This window comes from Phycodurus eques, chromosome 9, assembly GCF_024500275.1.
Source record: "Phycodurus eques isolate BA_2022a chromosome 9, UOR_Pequ_1.1, whole genome shotgun sequence".
In the NCBI taxonomy this organism is placed as follows: Eukaryota; Metazoa; Chordata; class Actinopteri; order Syngnathiformes; family Syngnathidae; genus Phycodurus; species Phycodurus eques.
Window position 1 is genome coordinate 29,241,353 of NC_084533.1, and position 20,089 is coordinate 29,261,441.

The window sequence follows — 20,089 nt, forward strand, 5'->3', positions numbered from 1 at the left end:
TCGGTACGGAAAGTATTCAGACCCCCTTAAATGTTTCACTCTGTTATATTGCAGCCATTTGCTAAAATCATTGAAGTTGATTTTTTTCCTCATGAATGTACACACAGCACCTCGTATTGACAGAAAAAAATGGAATTGTTGACATTTTTGCAGATTTATTAACAAAACAAAAACTGAAATATCACACAGCCAGAAGTATTCAGACCCTTGGCCGTGACAGTCACATATTTAACTCGGGCGCTTCCATTTCTTATGATCATCTTTGAGATGGTTCTACACTTTCATTGAGTCCAGCTGTGTGCGATGATACTGATTGGACTTGATTAGGAAAGCCACACACCTGCCTGTCTGAGACCTTACAGCTAACGTTTGGGACGACCGGAGCCCTTCCTCGAGCCGGCCGTCCGGCCAAACCGAGCAATCGGGGGAGCAGAGCCTCGGTGAGAGAGGTCAAGAAGAATTCAAAGATCACTGTGGCTGAGCTCCAGAGATGCAGTCGGGAGATGGAAGAAAGTTCTAGAAAGCCAACCATCACTGCAGTCCTCTACCAGTCGGGGCTTTATGGCAGAGTGGCCCGACGGAAGCCTCTCCTCGGTGCAAGACACATGAAAGCCCGCATGGAGTTTGCTCAAAAACACCTGAAGGACTCAAGGATGGTGAGAAATAAGATTCTCTGGTCTGATGAGACCAAGATACAACTTTTTGGCCTTCATTCTAAGCGCTATGTGTGGAGAAAACCAGGCACTGCTCATCACCTGTCCAATACAGTCCCAACAGTGAAGCACGATGGTGGCGGCATCATGCTGTGGGGGTGTTTTGCAGCTGCAGGGAAAGGACAATTGTTTGCAATCGAAGGAAAGATGAACGCGGCCAAGTACGGGGACGTCCTGGACCAAAACCTTCTCCGGAGTGCTCAGGAAATCAGACGGGGCCGAAGGTTCACCTTCCGACAAGACAATGGCCCTAAGCGCACAGCTAAAATAACGAAGGAGTGGATTCAGAACAACTCCGTGACTGTTCTTGAATGGCCCAGCCAGAGCCCAGACTTAAACCCAATTGAGCACGTCTGGAGAGACCTGAAAATGGCCGCCCACCAACGTTCACCATCCAACCTGACAGAACGGGAGAGGAACGGCAGAGGATCCCCAAATCCAGGTGTGAAAAACATGATTCCCCAAAACCCTCATGGCTGGCCACTAACTTTGAGCGTGTGTGGTGCATTCCTACTGTATAATATGACTTTCAGTATTTGAATTGAATTACCAAACTAAATTGATCTTGTGACACTGTTCCGATTTTTTTAACTGTACCTTTATAAAAGAATTGATTTGGTCCCTTAACGCTCACAACAATAAAGATCTGAATGACAGCCACAACATTTCACTGTTTTACAAAACTTTTGTGACAGTAGAGTTGAAAATCGATTTTTGTCGATTTATTTTATTTTAAATGTTTGTTTAAATGTCATTATCTTTCTAATGTTGTGATGTGTTGATGTAAAAAAAAAAAAATTATAATGTATCGTCCAATTCTTCTCGATTTGAAAAGGGCGAATATCGGCCGATTATATCGGCCGGCTAATTAATCGCTCGGGCCCAGTAATTACTGTGCGTACATTAGTATTTGTGTGTTGGATGTGTGCCTTTAAGGGGTGTGACATCAGGGTCAGCCGGCGAGTCTTCCTGTGAGCGTCTGGCCTACAGCAGCCCCTTGCGAGTGTTCTCATTTTGTATTTGTGTCTGACTGTTTGTTCCGAGTCACTGATGGTGTAGCGCGACGCTCGCCTGACTTCGGTGCGGGCAGCGTGGGTTCAGTTCCCACTCGGTGACGGTGTGAATGTGAATGTGAGTGCGAATGGTTGTCCGTGTCTATATGTGCCCCCGCGACGGACTGGCGACCAGTTCAGGGTGTAGTCCGCCTTCCGCCCGAAGTCAGCTGGGATAGGCTCCGGCGCCCCGCGACCCTAGCCGCGGTAAGCGGTGTTGAGTATGGATGGATGGATGTTTTTGCCGTTCGATAAACGGCGACTGTGGCTCCGCTTGCCCGCATGCCAGGGCATCACAGCACCCGAATTGCCACATTGTTTTTTTTTCTGAAGCCGGCTCGTGTCGATCGGCGTACGATTTGTGAAAAGTAGCCCGTGTGTGTTGTGCTGTGGACAGGACTACAGAGTGAACATCTTCTTGAGGCAGCAGTGGAACGACCCACGTCTGGCCTACAGCGAGTACCCGGACGACTCTCTGGACCTGGACCCGTCCATGTTGGACTCCATCTGGAAGCCCGACTTGTTCTTCGCTAACGAGAAGGGGGCCAACTTCCACGAGGTCACCACCGATAACAAACTTCTGCGCATCTCCAAGAACGGAAACGTGCTCTACAGCATACGGTGACTTCCACGCTACACTTAGCATTAGTAGCAATATTAGTTGTAGCATTATCTAAGTATTTGTTGTTATTAGTGGGCGGAAACCCCAAAAATGGGCTTGGTTGCGCCCCTGGAAAAGTTTGAATATTCAGCCCTCGAAGGTAGTTTAACTTTTCTATATGAAATTTGATAGACATGTCTATCTTGACTAGACCCGCAAAAAAATCTGAAGAAGCCATGCCTGAAAACACACAGGAAGTCAGCCGTTTTGCCTTGAAAATAATAATAAAAATAACGGCTGCGCTCATGAGTTGTGAGCAAATTCAGCCCTCGAAACCACTTTTAAGGGTTCAAGGAGGTTCATTATCATAGCAACTCATAATTTTAAACACGATATGGCACAACATTGGTTACCCGAGGTCCCAGATTAGCCCAATAAGTCTCAACAAGAAATAAGATATAATGAGGCAGGATGAAAAAAAATCGCATTTACTAAGCAACGTGAAATTTGGTAGGCTTGTTTATCACGAGTAGACCCACAAAAAAGAAGACGCCGTACCTTAAAATACACAGCAAGTCTGCCATTTTCATAAGAAGTGGACATTTTAGCCATTTCCAGGATGTCTAAAAGATTTTGCCCAATATGTTGCAAATTCAGCCCCTGAAAGCCAGTTTGACTTTGAAATAGGAAATCCGGTGGGCATGTTTATTATAAGCGGACCCACAAAAAAAAGTCTCGAGAAAAGATTTGGTATTTTTAGGGCGCATTTACAAGCATACCTGCCTCTGGAATTTCTTTAGAAAATTCAGCACCCAAAGCCAGTTTGACCGAGTTATCGGAAATTTGGTAGGCATGTCTATCATGAGTAGATCCATAAAAAAAAGTCTCAAGAAGCCGTGCCTGAAAAGAAACAGGAAGGCTGCCGTTTTGTTTTTCAATGGACACTTTGGCAAAGCTGGACGCCATCTGGGTTTAAAGCTGCCATTTTGGCCATTTCCAAGTGTGCTTCAAAGACAAACTTCTTTTTTTTCCGGTTACCAAATTGGAACGTCGTATGGACAATCCTCAACGATGAAGAAGCTGCGCTATGTGCAGCTTTTCACGTCACCGCTCACTGCAAAAGAGTCCCTTTATCAGAGAAACTGAAGTGTTGTCTTGTTTTTATGACTTTGCGGTAGTTTCTCTTGAATCTTCCTCGCAGGAAGGCAGCTCGCACATGTTAACGATCTTTGAGGGAAGACTTTTGAGACCCTTCGCTGCGGTTTGAGGCCGTGCTTTATGGCTTCCTCTGGACGGCGTGGCGGTGACCTTGACGCCGTTCCTCCAGAACTCGTATTGATGCGTCAGAGCGGGACTGGCCGTTTTTCTTTTGGTGGCGTCTCGCCGACATCCAATTCAAGTTATCGCCGCCACGTCCTCCTCGTGCTCCCTTTTATTGGCTGGCCTCGCCTGGCTGGTAATCTACGGAGCTTCTTAGTGCGGCGTCCATCATCGTGTCCACCGGCAGGAGGAGAAGGAGCGACGAGAACCCTCCGCGCCGCTTCCAAACTGGATGAAATCTTGCTTGGCTTCTTCTTTACTGCACTGGTTCTCAAACTCGGGGTGGAGGGGGGGGGGAGGTCCCGAGAGCTGTTGTTTGTAGGTCCCTAAAATTGTTTGCTGTCATTTATTGTGGTATCATTAAAAAAAACAAAAACAAAAAAAAGGGCATACCAGCATATTAGGACTGGCACGCCAATTCAAAAAATAATAACGTAATAATTACTAGGGCCCGACCGATATGGATTTTTTTGAGGCCGTTTCCGATATTTGACAGAATAACATTTTTAAAGTAATCGGCCGAATAATTAAAATAATTTTATCATAAATAAAAGAACTTATTTTTTGGTCTCTTCACCGTTACAACGGTTATGAATTTCAGAATGATGACTTTACAATACTTTGTCCTTTACTATTTGTCATTGGCAAGAATCGGCCGATGTTTTGCCCATTTGATTTTAGCGTTTATTTGAATGTCATTATCTTTGTCTTATGTTGTGTTCATTTGTTAAATAAATAAATAAATTTACAATAATCGACCGGTATTCGCTGATTTGAAAAGGGGGAATTTCGGCCGATGAATCGGTTGGGTCCTACTAATTAGTCCTCCCTACCTTTAGCTTTGGGCCAATCCAAAGCTTTGCTATGATTGTGGCGTATCATCACATAAATATCGCATGCCCAAATGGAATGTTCTTGAAGAATAAAAGTCTTCTTTTAAAGGAATAAAGACTTTTTTTGAGCCGAGGTTCTCGAACCTTACGGGTATCACTTACTGGGAAGAAGAAGGTTTTCCAAGGGGCGCCCTCGTCATCCCAACGCAAATTAAACTACGACCGCATGTCAACGAAAGAAGAAGTTTTCAAGAACAAAAGGTGTATTTTTTTTGGGGGGGGGAGAGAAAGTCAACTTTTCCAGAATAAAGGGTGTAGTATGACAAGAATGTCATTTTTGAAATTCACTTGTTCAAATATTGTTCTTTCCTTGTTAAACTTTGACTTTAATGTAATCAAATCTTGTAAGATTATGATTTTTTTTTCTCCCCACAAAATATGTTTGTTGTTTTTAAAGTGACCTTTTTCTTTAAAAAAAATAAATAAATAAAAATGACTATACTCGCACCAATACTTGGGAAAAGAAACTTTGTCATCCTAATATTACGACTTTATCTTGGAAAAAGGATTACTTTATTTTGTAAGATTATAACTTTTCATCCTGACAAAATACGTCTTTGTTCTGGGAAACATTGACATTTTTTTTCCTTGTAAAAGTGACATTAATCTTACATATTACAATGTTTTCACTAAGAATTTGTCAATGTAATATCTTGGAAAAATATGGCTTTGTTTTTGTAAGATTAGGACATTTTTTACCCCAACAAAATGTCTATTTGTTCTTGTGAAATTAACCTTTTTTTTCTTGAGAAAACACTTTATTCTCACAATATGACTTGGGATGGTAAATTTAATGAGGAAAATACAACTTTATCCTCGTAAGATTACGACTTTTTCTCATCCTGACAAAATATGCATTTATTCTTTTAATGATAACAACCTTTTTTTTTTTTCTTCTGCTTTCGTCGTCGAGCTTGGAGCAGCGGCACGTTTTTATGACTCGCATTTTATGATCCTCGTTTTATTGCCTCCACCGGGGAAAAGAAATGACGCGTTACGGGAGGGCCAGTCCGCACACGCGCCGCACTGCACCGCTCGCTGTCCTGCCGAGCAGTCCGCCCTTTGTCTGTACGCGCCACGTGATGTTGACCGGTCGTTGTTTGTCGCCGGCCGATAATAGCGCGCTTGTTGAAAGTCGTTGTCGTTTTGCCGTTTGCACGAACCTCGTGGTTCGTTTCCTTCCCCCCCATCTCCATCACGACTTGATGCCATGGAGAAAGTCTTGACAAAAAATTGTACAGTATACTGTCGTAAAAATCGCCTTTTTTCAGAACGATACGCAGTGTCAACGAGACTAGAGCACAAGGAGCGCTCGCTCCAGTCAACAACAGCCGTAGATGTCAATGGCGCCGTAGATTCGCGAGATGCCTACGTATCGAAACGTCGCCGCACCCAACATGGCCGCCACATCTGTTATTGAGATCTCGTCTTCATAGTGTATCTCTTGGACAAGCGCTCAACCAGGAAATATGCGTCCCAGTTTCTGGTCACAGATTGCGCCACAGCGCCAGGAATTTTGGAACAAAGTGACTTTGGAAACGGCTGTTTGAGTGAAATTGACACTCTTGAGACATATTTTATGTCCATTACATCCGATATCTGTTAAATCGAGGTCCGTTGAATCAAGGTTCCACCGTTTCGACAAGCGTGTACTCCCACCGATGTACAATTTGTTGGTCTTCACTGAAGCTAACATGCTAACCCTCAAGCCTTGGCACAACATGCTAACTCCACTCAGGAAGGCCCTAACCCACTTTCGAACCTGGAACCTCGTAACTGTGAGGCAGATGTGTAAACCACTCACGCGATGTGCTGCACGTGCTTATTTTTATCATTTGTATTCTGTCCAATTTAAAATAGTGACGAATGGAGGAGTTCTCCATGCAAGTGTAATTCTATTATTTTAACAACTTTATCAACACAGTTGTGATGTTTACACAGCTGATCAAGATCAACATAATCCTTTTAGCAGGAACTGATACCGTGTGTGTGTGTGTGTGTGTGTGTGTGTGTGTGTGTGTGTGTGTCTAACAGAATAACACTGATTCTGGCCTGTCCCATGGATCTGAAGAACTTCCCGATGGATGTGCAGACGTGCATCATGCAGTTGGAGAGCTGTGAGTACACACACACACAGATATATTCCTATATAGTAAGTGTGTACGTGCACACACATTCATAGTATACATACACACACACACACACACACACAAGGTACACGTGCACACACTTTTATAGTATACATATACACACACATTAGGTACATGTTCACACACACAGTATATGTACATTCACACACACAAACGCATACATTTATAGTACAGTATACGCACATTCATGGTACATGCACACATAGTATCTGCATACACACTCACATATAGTACACACACATTTGTAGTGTCCACACACACACACACATTGATAGTACGCAGTATACCTTACAAGTATACGCGCGCACACACACACACACAGAGTGATGCGATCTACGTACGGCAGACGTGAGGCGACCGCGGAGCGGACGGGCCGCCGGCTCGCTCTCGGCCCGTGATGTCGCTCGGTAACCATAGCGACCACATCCTTTGTCCTGCTTCCACCTTTCTTCGCATTTTCATCGCACCTTTCGCAATATGTCCACGTCATAGGTTAAAGGAAGCGGCAGGGAGATGCTAGCGACACCACGCTAACCAGCTCCAAGTCACCAAACATGACGAATACGCCCAAGTGATGCTCAGCTGACGCGTGTGAGTGTGTGTGTGTGTGTGTGTGTGTGTGTCCAGTTGGCTACACGATGAACGACCTGATCTTCGAGTGGGACGAGAAAGGCGCCGTGCAGGTGGCGGATGGCCTGACGCTGCCTCAGTTCATCCTGAAGGAGGAGAAAGACCTCAGATACTGCACCAAACACTACAACACTGGTGAGGCAGCAAAACGCCGCTACCGCGATCAACATTCAGCACAGTCGCTACTGCCACGACAATCCACCTGCCGCACCGTCAACGCTACCGCTATTGCACATCAGTTTACCTTCATATTGCCACAGCGACCACGACTGGACAACAAACCACCTACAACGCACTCACTTCTACCACTACTGGACAACACTTTACCCTGAACACAGTCACCGATAGGCAGGTACCCACCAACCACACAGTCACTGCTACCACGACATGGCGACAATCTACCTTCAGCCCAGTCACTATGACCACTACTAGACTGCAATCTACCTTCAACAGAGTCACTCCTGTCACGTCCTCACGCTCGCTCCTCCACTTTCGTCCTTCTCATGCTGGCATGCTCTTCAGCCCCCTTCCCTCCTCCTCGAGATTCCTCCTTGCTCCTCGTCAGTGCTCCTCCTTGTGGAGGAGATGCTTCTCCATCCCATGTTTGCATTAAGAAGTATACGCTTCCTCCATTTCCTTTAGTTCTTATCGTCCTCTGTGTGTGTGTGTGCAATGTTTGTGTGAGCGCGCATGTGTCTATGTTTTGCTGGCTGGTTTCCGATGGGAGATACGGCAGTAGTGAAGGTGTGTCATGTTTGTGTGTGGGGGGGGGGGGTCTAGGATTTATTAGCTGCAGTGTGACTGCGAGAGATCGGCAATTCCGCCCAGCAACACAAACAAAGAGCGGGCGACGTAAAGCCTCTTGAAATACTAATTAACTTGCTGCCTGCTGCATTGCACAACTCGGCACCGCACGAACAACAACAAGCAGAACAACGAAAAGGAGAACGACTGCGAGCGCTCGCTGGACTTCACGAGGCTTCGTTGGCAACTTGCGCTACATTTTCCTGGCTACAGCTTTGCAATATTGTTAGAACTCCCTTACCACTTTTTTACAATTTCCTTGCAACTTGGTTACAGGCAGGATGCGATATGGATTTTGTTGATACCAATTCTGATATTTGGCAGAAATAAATTCAGATAATGATTAAATTGAAAAAAATATATATATTGAATAATAAAACTTCCTTTTTGGTGCCTTAACTCTTATAGCAATAAAGACAACAGTATTTTGTCCTTAAGCATTTGTCCCTTTACAACAGAGAGACAAATTGGCAAAAATCTGCATGATTTTTGTTTATTTGCATGTCATTATCTTTGTCTTACGTTATAATGTGTTTTTAAAAAAAAAAAAGGGTCAAAAATTACAGATTTGTAAAGCGCGAGTATCGGCCAGTTGAATCTGTCAGGCCCTACTGTTGACAAATGGAAGCTGTGGAAGGGGGGGGGCAAGGAAGGAAGGAAGTTAAAAAGGAAGGATGGAGCAAATAGGGCAGCACGGTGTTGACTGGATAGAGCGTCCGCCTCACAGTTCTGAGGATCGGGGTTCAATCCCCGGCCCCGCCTGTGTGGAGTTTGCATGTTCTCCCCGTGACTGTGTGGCTTTTTTATCCGTGCACTCCGGTTTCCTCCCACATCCCAAAAACATGCATGGTAGGATCATTGAAGACTCTAAATTGCCCGTAGGTGTGAATGTGAGTGCAAATGGTTGTTTGTTTGTATGTGCCCTGCGATTGGCCGGCAACCGCTTCAGGGCGTACCCCGCCTCCTGCCCGATGATAGCTGGGATAGGCTCCGGTGCGCCCGCGACCCGCGTGAGGAGAAGCGGCTCAGAAGATGGATGGATGGATGGATGGATGGAGCCGATGGAGAAAAGAAGAAAAAAAAGCAGGTCTGAGAAAGGAAGCAAGAAATGGAAAAGATGCCCTGAAAAAAGCCCGCCGAGAGGGAAGGAAGCAGAAGAAGAGGTTTCAGCCAAGGGAGGGTGGATGTAAAGATGGAAGAATTAAAAAAAGAATAATCAAAAAATAGGGATGGAAACGATTCCAGGATAAAAACTGTAAATGCAGTAATGCAGAACAATTGTTCACATACAAAAATATAACCTGTAATATGTATATATTTTTTTATTTTATTTTTTTTAATGCAGTGGTTGGAATTAATAGAATGAAATGGAATTTTTTATTTATTTATTTATTTATATTTTTTTTAAATGGACAATGTGCACATACTTTAACCAATATCAAAAGACAAGAAAAACTGCTTGCACCAGATTTAGCCCAATTTCTATCTAAAGTAGTCCAGAACATAAAATCTAACAAAAAACAAATTGGGATACACGACAACTAACACAGACTTGTAAAATATACAATCAAAATGCATCCTAGCTAAAATGATCAAAACATACGATAGTGACAATGTTTTAAAAGTTGACAGTGTGAGAAAAACATCAACACTCGTACGTAATCAATTTCAAATTCCAACCGTGCTTATTAAATACAAAAATATAAGCACACAACTATCAAAAAGACACTTATTTACAGAACATACAATTGTTCACATATTGTCATTTGCTTTGATTTTCCAGAGAAAATATAAAATATATAGTTCATTCTTGCCCATACGCAGCGTTATATTCTATACTACTGTATATAGACTGGCAAGTGTGTGTGTTACGGTCTACTGGACTGTATTGATGAAAGCGAACACACACAGATGAATCATTCCAGTCTTGTGTGGGGATGGAAAATATGGACGTAGCTTAAAAGCTCTCAAGTGTATCGCGCACATAAATCTCCTCTTCCTCATCTTCGTCTTCCTCTCGCGGCGTATGAAGGTTGTCGCCGATATCGATTGCGCCGATTAAATGGCCGGCCGGCCGGGCATCTGCCGCGTTTGTTGCCGTTGCTGCCACACGGCGGCGCCGGTGAGTGCAGATGGCGTGTCGGGAATTCCTCCCTACTCGGGTTGGGCGTCGTTTGAATTGGAGCGATTCCGGTTCTCCGTTTCTATTCCGATTCTTTCAGGGGGCTGGGTCAAAAACGTTTCTATGGTTCGAATAAAGGCTGTCCAAGTTATGAACATCCATTGTCTTAGCAGCTTGCGGCATCAACGAAAATGAACATTTGACTCGGCGTTGTTTATAAGCAGTGTCGCTGTCAACCCTTTGAACTAAAAGGCCAAACGTCGTCGTCCTTTTTGGAACGTGTAGTGAGTAAAGGTTTACCCCTATATCGTGCCTTCGATGACTCAACTATGGCTGGCCGGCGACCAGTTCCGGCTGTACGTAGCCCGCCTCTCGCCCGAGGTCAGCCGGGATAGGCTCCAGCACGCCCGCAACCCTCGTGAGGGCAAGTGCTATGGGAAACGGATGGGTGGATGTCAGACATTAGGGCTGTGACAAAAATTCGACTGAACTCTGCTAAGTAGAATATGTAGATGTCGGTCGACGCAAACATGTCTGTCTCGAGGCAACACAAAAATGTCCCTCAAAGCATATTCGCGCCGCCCGGAACCATTTGGCCGCTGCCCGTGTTGACCGTGCAGACATTACTTTCAGAGGGAAACACTGTTGGAAAACGTCACTAAAAACAAAAACAACAGCGTCTGTAAGTGATTTTTAAGACACTATTATAATTGCAATGTACATATAACATGCATGAGTGAGCTGAATTGGAGTCAGCGTTTTTTTTACCTCAAATCATAATCGCTAATCGCGAATGCTAACCATTTAGCAAGGGCTAAGGGAGGGATTGCTGTTTGCGTGGCTCGAATGTTTTCCGGTGTGGCGTCAGCCATGTTTTTCCCTTCGGCGGCCATTTGACTTCCCGTCTCTTCGCTTTCCTTCCTGCATGTTGATGTTCCCAAAGATGACAATCTGCGTTCTACACCGTCAACTCCTTGCTCCTCATCTCCTCCTCCCGCTTCAGCTGGCGCACACGCCTCCATCTCATCACTCCTCCATCCTCCTCCCTCTTCACTTGTTCATCTGCTCAGTGACTCCTTGCAGCTCCTCACCCGTCCTTGCCCTCCGCCCCTCACCCGCTTGCTCGTGTCTCCTCACCGCCACGTTTACTCGATGTTCTCGGCGACCACGGCAGCCGCGTTTCAGGCCGCCGTTGAGTCCTCACGATCCGATCAATCGTCATTTTCATCTGATTGGTATTGGATGAAAAAGATTTTTTCAATGTTTCTTTTTTTTTTTTTTAAATGTCTTAATTTTTGAAGGGCATAAAGCGACGAAATAATCCTGAGGAAAAAAGGAAGATAACTTGTACAATTCAGACATGCACGCAAAATCGAGCGAGCGGAGAGCGAAGCAAATGCGGCGGCGACATCCCTGCCGTCGACAACACGAGGCGGTCGCGAGGCGGCCGTTGCAGAACGGGGGGCGAGCGCGTTTGAGAGTTGACGGCAAAAAGAAGAACGCTACTCGTTCAAAGCGCCGACGGGGTTTGAGCGGAGTTTGGCATCTTGTGTGAGCCGTTGTTGAGCCTGCGAGCCTGCGAGAATCCGTTCTTGCTTGCTGTGTCAGTCAATCAATCGACCTTCCAACTCGCGCCGCAGACTTCGGAAGAGCTGATCCGGCGACGCCCCCTGGGGTTACAAATTCAGATGGGTGTTGTTTATTCATGGGGTTTGCTCAGGAAAAAAACCAAAACAAGGGTTTCTTCTGTATCGTCATTTTTAGAGGATCTCTCCAAAATAAAATACTAAACGTAATATGCACGTACGGTACAGAGCACGACAAAACTTCACGAGTTACTCTCACTCCATTGTGACGTTTTTGTCGTGCTCCAAATCGGTTTTGGCGTTATAAGCACATTTTGTTGTTTTCTTTTTTTTTCTTCTCATTAGAAGTGCAGCAAAACAGACTCGACGCATATTTGGAGATTAACGTCAACCTTTCGCGACTTTTATCGAGTGGAGGCCCAAATTTGACACGAGGAAAGTGGATGCACTCTTTGTGTGCCTTCTGCCATCTGGTGGAAGAAGATTTCATTCTTCTGCTTGTCACTAGCATGAATAGATGGAGAAAGATGCATTATTTGTCAATCAATCCGAATTTTCAGACCAAGTCACTCATCGACTGCCAGCTGTTTGGACCGATCATTGTGTACTGTGACAATACGTGCACCAAATGTACCAAAAGAGACGGTCGGCTCTCTTCTTTCACCAGAAACAAAACCAAAAAAAAAAAGACTATTTGTGTCCGTTTTCTGTCGTAATCAGCAGCAGAAGATGCGTTGCTTTTGCCGAAAGCGCAGAAAACGAGCTTTTGGCGAAAAGAAACACGTCCAGCAGAAGAGTGACTTGAGACTAAAATATCGGTTGCTTTTGTGACACCTCAAACTATAACACCCGAAACAACAAGGCTGAGAAAGGGCAAAATGGATTTATTCCCAGATGTGCAACAACGAAGTAGAACGTCAGCGGCTTTTTATTTTTTTCACGCTGTCAGAACTGCGTCGAAAGCTGCGCTGATCTCAAATCCGAAGCGATGCGGCTCCCGCGGGGGCTCTGTTAGCCATCGCAGCGCTTTACGAAGCTCAAACTCTCGTCGCCCGCCCGTTTCAAATGTACAACATTTGATGAATCTAAACGCTCGGCTTCCGTTCGACTCGTGGAAACGTCCACGGCGGTCGGTGAGTTCGAACCCAAACGGGATCGTGTTCCTTCGGCGCGAATGATGCTGGAATCGCAGCTGCGGACGTTGCTTATTCCCGTGTTGTCGTCTCGTCGGCGTTCAGGCAAGTTCACGTGCATCGAGGCCCGCTTCCACCTGGAGCGTCAGATGGGCTACTACCTGATCCAGATGTACATCCCGTCCCTGCTCATCGTCATCCTGTCCTGGGTGTCCTTCTGGATCAACATGGACGCCGCCCCCGCCCGGGTGGGCCTGGGCATCACCACCGTGCTCACCATGACCACGCAGAGCTCGGGATCCCGAGCCTCCCTGCCCAAGGTCAGCCGCCGTCCGACCTGCCCGCCGTCCCCCTATCCGCGGGAGATGCACAGGAGCGCGCCGTACAGTCAACCCGCGCATACGCACGTTTCTGCAATTGATTTTGTTTTCACGTTTTTTTCTTTTTTGTTTTGCTTTTTTCTTATATTGTGGGGGGGACGAACCAAGCCAGAAACCACTTAGTGTCCGTCTAGCCGCGCTTATTCAAGAATGTTTGGGGTTAACAAAAAGAAACCCCAAAATCCAAAATATTCTTTCATTCAATGCAATTATGGCGGCCGTCAATTATTTTCACTATTCAGATTTTCAGTGGACATTTTAGGAACTAACTCGGCCTGCGACATAAAAATCCCTTTGTCGTGATTCCGACGATTCCGCGTTCGGTCATTCCTTACTCCAGAATCACGAGAAACGGATTTTTCGAAAACATCGGAGTCTGTCAAAAAAATACGTCTACAAATGAATGAATCCAAACACAGCCACTGTTCACTTGCGCGGTCAAACATAAGAACAAAAAAAGAGGAGAAGTGGAAAAAATATTTTGCTACGGAGGATTTTCAGATTAAAGAAAGAAAAAAACAGTCCTAACTTGCGTGACCCAGTATACGGTTGTATAATTATGTCCAGGGAAGCTGTAATCCCCCAACACACACACACACACACACACACACACACGTGCGCTTTGTGGACATTAGGTGCTTCATGCGCTCTAAAAATTGAACAAGTGAACCGTGATTCCGCTGCAGTTCAGCTGTCACAATAATGATCGCACAGCACAGCTGAGCTTATGCGCGCGCGTGCGCACACACACACACACACACACACACACACGCACACACTGCTGCACATTCAGTGGCTGCACGTCAGGATGGAGGGAAGATTAGCAAAGGATGGAAGTGCACAGGAAACGAACACAACGCACTTAGCGCAGCGCAGTTAGCTTCCTGAACACGAACATGACATGACTTCTCTGTGCTCAGCAGAGAATGGAAATCGTTACTTTTCTTTGTACGCCGAATCAATCGACATTTTGGGGACTTTTTCTCCTCAAGAACTCAAAGATTGGCTCAGTAGCGGCCGTCGGAATGTTTCGATAATTCAGCCCCCGAAGTGGGTTTGACGTACTGTAGCTACACCGTGGCAAATTGTGGAGGCAGGTCCGTCCCGATTAGCCCCACCGGCAAAAAAAGCTCAAGGAGCCGCGCCTGAAAAGACACAGAAAGTCGGCCATTTTGGTTTTCGGCGTCATTTCCAAGCACGAAATTCCAGGGGCAAAGGAACCTCGCGAAGTTCTTTTGAAAGTTCACTTCCCGAAGCCCAGTTGAACTTTTCTACGTGAAATTTGGAGTTGACTCACAAAAATCCTGCTCAAAAAGACTTTTTGATTGACAGTGCAAATCCCCTGGAATTAATTTTTGGGAACACGAACAGAAGAGTCTGTCCTGGGAGGCCCGGTAGATGAGTGGGGAGCGCATCCGCCTCGCAGTTCCGAGAACCCGAGTTCAAATCGGGCCTCGCCTGCGTGCCGGTTGCGTGTTCTCCCCGTGCCTGTGTGGCTTTTCTCCCCGTACTTCGGTATCCACCCGCATTCCAACAACATGCACGCCGGGATAATGAAATACTCTGACTTGCCCGTAGGCGGGAATGTGAGTGCGAACGGTTGTTTGTCGAAATGTTCCCTGCGATTGGCCGGCGACCAGTTCGGGCTCCGGCACGCCCTGGAGGAGAAGCGGTACGGATGTGTATCGTGAGTAGAGCCACAAGAAGGTCCCGAGAAGCCGCGCCTGACGCAGGAAGTCTGCTATTTTGCTTGGAAACTCGCCGCTTGCTAAAAAGCGTGTATACGAAGCGTTGTGAGCTGAGGGGGGCGCTAACACAAGGACGAAGGCGCCATTTGCAGACAAGCAACGAAGCGATGAGCGTCGACGTGTGTGCGCGCCGGAGATGCGTTGAAAAGTCGCCACTCACGCTTCCCTCGGCCGTCGGCGGCCGTCCTTCCTCGCAGGTGTCCTACGTGAAGGCCATCGACATCTGGATGGCCGTGTGTCTGCTGTTCGTCTTTTCGGCGCTGCTGGAGTACGCCGCTGTCAACTTCATCGCTCGCCAGCACAAAGAACTCCTTCGCTTCCGCCGGCGGCGGCGACACATGAAGGTCACTTCCTCATTTTGCTACACACGGAAATTCAGATTTTTGGCCACCTGAAAGTTGTCAAATCTGAGAAAAGGTGTCATGTAACCAGCAAACAATGATCACATAAATGCGTAAAACTGACAAAGAGGTCTGTTTTGGGCAGTCTTCAAATCTAGCAAACCAACAAAAAATGCTTTAAATTGAATTTCAGAAGACAAGCATTGACAAAAATGGATTGATTTTTTATTTTTATGATTATTCATTTTTTCCACCTGAAAGTCCCAAAATCCAGAGGTGGGAACAAGTCAAGTCACGAGTCTTAAGTCTTTGCCCTCAAGTCCTACACTTTGAGTTTCGAGTTGTTTGGGCTCATTTTAGCCCAAAAAATAAAAAACATTCAATACATTTGAATATATAGACATCATAATTTTTTCATTCACATGCATATATTGTGTACTGCATATATTTAATAGCGTTTAAAACCACATTTATTGATCAAAACAAAATTGATAAACAAGTGCATTGAACCTTTCTAAGAAAAGTAAGCGGCTGATAAAAATGTTTGCACTTTCAAAGCCGATCATTTAACGGGCAAGAATTTGCATCCGGTCGTCCCGCAATTAGGAAGGAATTCGTCTGCTGACAGTTCTTTCGGAGTCATCGAGTAGGAGGATAAAATATACTTTTGCTTGGGGGGGGTTCACCTGAAAGTCCCAAAATCTAACAAACTGGCTCATGTCACCGAGGGAACCAACCAAAATAAATTCACTCAAATACTTTCGATTGAGTTTCAGAAGACAAACGTTGACAGAAAGTCTGTTTTTGTTGGCCTGAAAGAACTGACATCTGACAAATTGTGTCATGTAACAGAAGCGGCCAACAAAAAAATATTCACGAAAATGCTTTCAATTGAGTTTCAGAAGACAAACATTGACAAAAGGTTGTCGGACTGAAAAGTCTGAAATGCGACAAATGTGGCGCAAGGCAGTAACGCGGCGTCCCGCATGTCAAAAAGAAAGCAGACAGCAGCTCACACGCAAACATTCCGAATTGGGTTTCGAAGTTACACAAAAAGCTTTTTTTTCTTTTTTGTTCTTTTTTCCTGAAAGCCTTCAAATCGTACGAATAAGGCAGTAACGCGGTGCGCTATGATGTCATACAGAGAAAAGCAAACGCAAAATGTCTGCTTCTGCTTTGTTTGTTCACGCAAATGTTTGAAGTGGACTTTTTATGGGGAGAGATGTCTCCAAATTAATATTTGCCCGATTTTCAAATGCACAAATATGTCCGCGATTTGCGCGTTTTTGTTTCATGTTGTGTGTGCATTTCTCATGACTCATCATTTGTAAATCTTGAACTTTGCGTGTGGATTGTCGAAGGTGCGTTTGCGTTTCTTTTGGAGACGAACATAACGCGGATTAGCTTGGCACGCGTGGGAAGGTCCTCCCTCCCTCCCTCCCTCCCTCCGTCCGCTGCGTCGCTGTCTCCGGTGATGACCCGACTGACGGGAATCCGACACGTCTCCGGTCCGACCCGACCGAAATCCCCGGGAAGCCCGCCGCGGCCGAACCGGGTGGCCGACCGGCGGCCGCGGCGTTCGGAAGAAATCCCCTTCCTCGTCTGTCGGCAAGATAGGAGTCATTTTTTCCATCCGCTTTGTGTTCTCTTCCTCTTCCTCTTGTTCTCACTGTTTATTCCACTTCCTGTCATCTTCTCGAGCTTTCCATCCAGAACTGTTGAACTGTTGTTCTGTTCTTCATTTCTCGCACTTGCAGTTTCCCCTTTGTTCCACTTCCTGTTTTCTTCCTCTTCTTGTCTTTCAAGGATCTTCCTCTTCTTCTGCTCCTCTTTGACTTCCACTTCCTTTTACTCTGTTTTTTTTTTTGACAGTTCTCTACTGTCTCTTCATCCACTTCCTGTTCTCATTCTTTTCAATCCTCTTGGTTTTATTCTTTCTCGTTCTCTTTGAGTCTACCTCCTGTTGTCTCTTTTTACATCCACTACCTTTTCTTCCACTTCCTGTCATCCTCTCACGCTTTCCATCTGCTTCCCGTTGTTCCCTTCTTCCTTTCTTGCACTTCCTCTCGTTGTGTCAGTCAACTTCCTGTTCTTCTGTTCCTCTTTTCTTTCCACTTCCTGGTAACGTTAACTGGGAAGTTGGTTAAGATGCCACCATGGCTCCTCCTCCTTGTCATCTCTGCTCATGCCATCTTCCTTTTCATCTTCCTCTTCCTCCAGCTCCTCATTCTTCTCTTGCTCCTCATTGTGTCTTGTGCCTCTTGTCTCCCATTTATCCTGGCAACAAGAACGGCCAACGTTTGTCATAGTTAGCTCAAGGGCGCGCGGAGGTTATCAGGTGCGCGTGTGTGTGTGCGTGTGAGATAAAAAAAAAAAATGTAATACATGATGTTGCCTGAAGTCAAGGACAGAATTGGGGCACAGAGGCTAAAAATGGAGCTTGTTACCTGATGCGCACACACACACACGGTGAGCGTGCGCAGATGTTGAATATTGTTTGTTGTAGTTTAAATGTAAGTGATGTAAAAAGAAGGGGGGGTGGTGGCGGGGGCTGATTCAGGAGATGTTTGTATTGGTCCACTGATTATGGCCAAAAAGTTCAACCTCGGTTTCATCAGACCTTAATGCATTTTCTCACATGTGGTTTGAAAATGAACAAGGGCCTTAGTCAAGGTGAAGGGAATTATGAACAATTCCCAATAGCAGTCAGGGTTTGCACAAAGCCTTCAGGCTTCTGCTAGAAGGGAAAACGTCACGAAACGCCTACTCGAACATCTGAACTTTATTTGAGGTTCATCAGAGCATGCTCTTGAAATGGTGGCAGGTGTGTGCTGAGTCCCATTTAACATGATTTTGAGTGTAATTGGTTCATTCTGAGCACAGGTGCATCCCCAGTTATGAGACGGTGTGCACACTTGTGCAACCACATTATCTCACTTGTCTATTTTAACAACCCCAATTCCAATGAAGTTAGGACGTTGTGTTAAACATAAAATCAAATCAAATCATGTTCAACCTATATTTAATGGAATACACTACAATGACAAGAAAGTTAATGTTCAAACTGTTAAACTTGATTGTTTTGAGCAAATAATCATGAACTTAGAATTTGATGGCTGCAACACGGTCCAAAAAAGCTGAGACAGGTGGTGACAAAAAAGATGGAGAAAGTTGAGGAATGCTCATCAAACACGTGTTTGGAACATCCCACAGGTGAACCGGCTCGTTGGGAACAGGTGGGTGCCGTGATTGGCTAGAAAAGGAGCTTCCCTGAATTGCTCAGTCATTCACCAGCAAAGATGGGGCGAGGGTCACCGCTTTGTGAACAAGTGCGGGAGAAAATAGTCCAACAGTCCTCAACGTTCAATTGCAAGGAATTTCATCATCTGCGGTCCATAATATCATCAAAAGGTTCAGAGAATCTGGAGAAATCACCGCACGTTAGGGGCGAGGCCGAAAACCGACATTGAATGGCCGTGACCTTCGATCCCTCGGGCGGCACTGCATCAAAAACCGACATCGATGTGTAAAGGATATCAGCGCACGGGCTCAGGAACACTTCAGAAAACCAATGTCAGTAAATACGGTTGGGCGCACCATCCGGAAGTGCAACTTGAAACTCTACTATGCAAAGCAAAAGCCATTTATCAACAACACCCAGAAACGCCGCCGGCTTCTCTGGGCCAAAGCTCATCTAAGATGGACCGACGCAAAGTAGAAAAGTGTTCTGTGATCCGACGAGTCCGCCTTTCAAATTGTTTTGGGAAATGGTGGACGTCGTGTCCTCCGGGCCAAAGAGGAAAAGAACCATCCGGACTGTTATGGACGCAAAGTTCAAAAGCCGGCATCTGTGACGGTATGGGGATGTGTTCGTGCCAATGGCATGGGGAACTTACACATCCTTGAAGGCACCATTCATGCTGAAAGGTACATACAGGTTTTGGAGAAACATGCTGCCATCCAAGCAACGTCTTCTTCATGGACGCCCCTGCTTATTTCAGCAAGACAATGCCAAACCACATTCTGCATGTGTTACAACAGCGTGGCTTGGTAGCAAAAGAGTGCGGGTACTAGACTGGCCTGCCTGCGGTCCAGACCTGTCTCCCATTGAAAATGCGTGGCGCATTATGAAGCGTAAAATACGACAACGGAGACCCCGGCCGGACTGTTGAACGGCTGAAGCTGTACATCGAGCGAGGATGGGAAAGAATTCCACCTACAAAGCTTCAACAATTCGTGTCCTCAGTTCCCAAACGTTTATTGAATGTTGTTCAAAGAAAAGGTGATGGAACACAGTGGTAAACATGACCCTGTCCCAGGTTTTTGGAACGTGTTCCAGCCATAATATTCTAAGTTCATGATTATTTGCTAAAAACAAAGTTTATCAGTTTGAACATGAAATATCTTGTCATTGTAGTGCATTCAATTCAATATAGGTCGAACATGATCTGCAAATTTATGTTTAACACAACATCCCAACTTCATTGGAATTGGGGTTGTACATCCCTTTCTAAAGGTTTGGGGGTTCAATTGAGTTGTACAGGTTACATCAGAATCATCTTTATTTGCCAAGTATCTCCAAAACACACGAGGAATTTGTCTCCGGTCGTCGGAGC

The 20,089-nt window shown here is 45.6% G+C and overlaps 1 protein-coding gene across 4 annotated transcripts in view; it reads left to right on the forward strand.

The window, feature by feature from the left end:
- Positions 1–20,089, forward strand: part of glra1 (glycine receptor, alpha 1) — a 75,123-nt gene that overhangs the window by 49,336 nt on the left and 5,698 nt on the right. For 2 of the 4 annotated variants that reach the window (XM_061685246.1, XM_061685245.1), the window contains 5 exons: positions 2,163–2,386; positions 6,614–6,696; positions 7,357–7,494; positions 13,110–13,324; positions 15,330–15,476. In XM_061685246.1, coding sequence (XP_061541230.1) covers positions 2,163–2,386; positions 6,614–6,696; positions 7,357–7,494; positions 13,110–13,324; positions 15,330–15,476 — 807 coding nt within the window. The remainder of the gene's footprint in view (positions 1–2,162; positions 2,387–6,613; positions 6,697–7,356; positions 7,495–13,109; positions 13,325–15,329; positions 15,477–20,089) is intronic. The other 2 variants (XM_061685244.1, XM_061685243.1) reach the window with 1 other exon arrangement.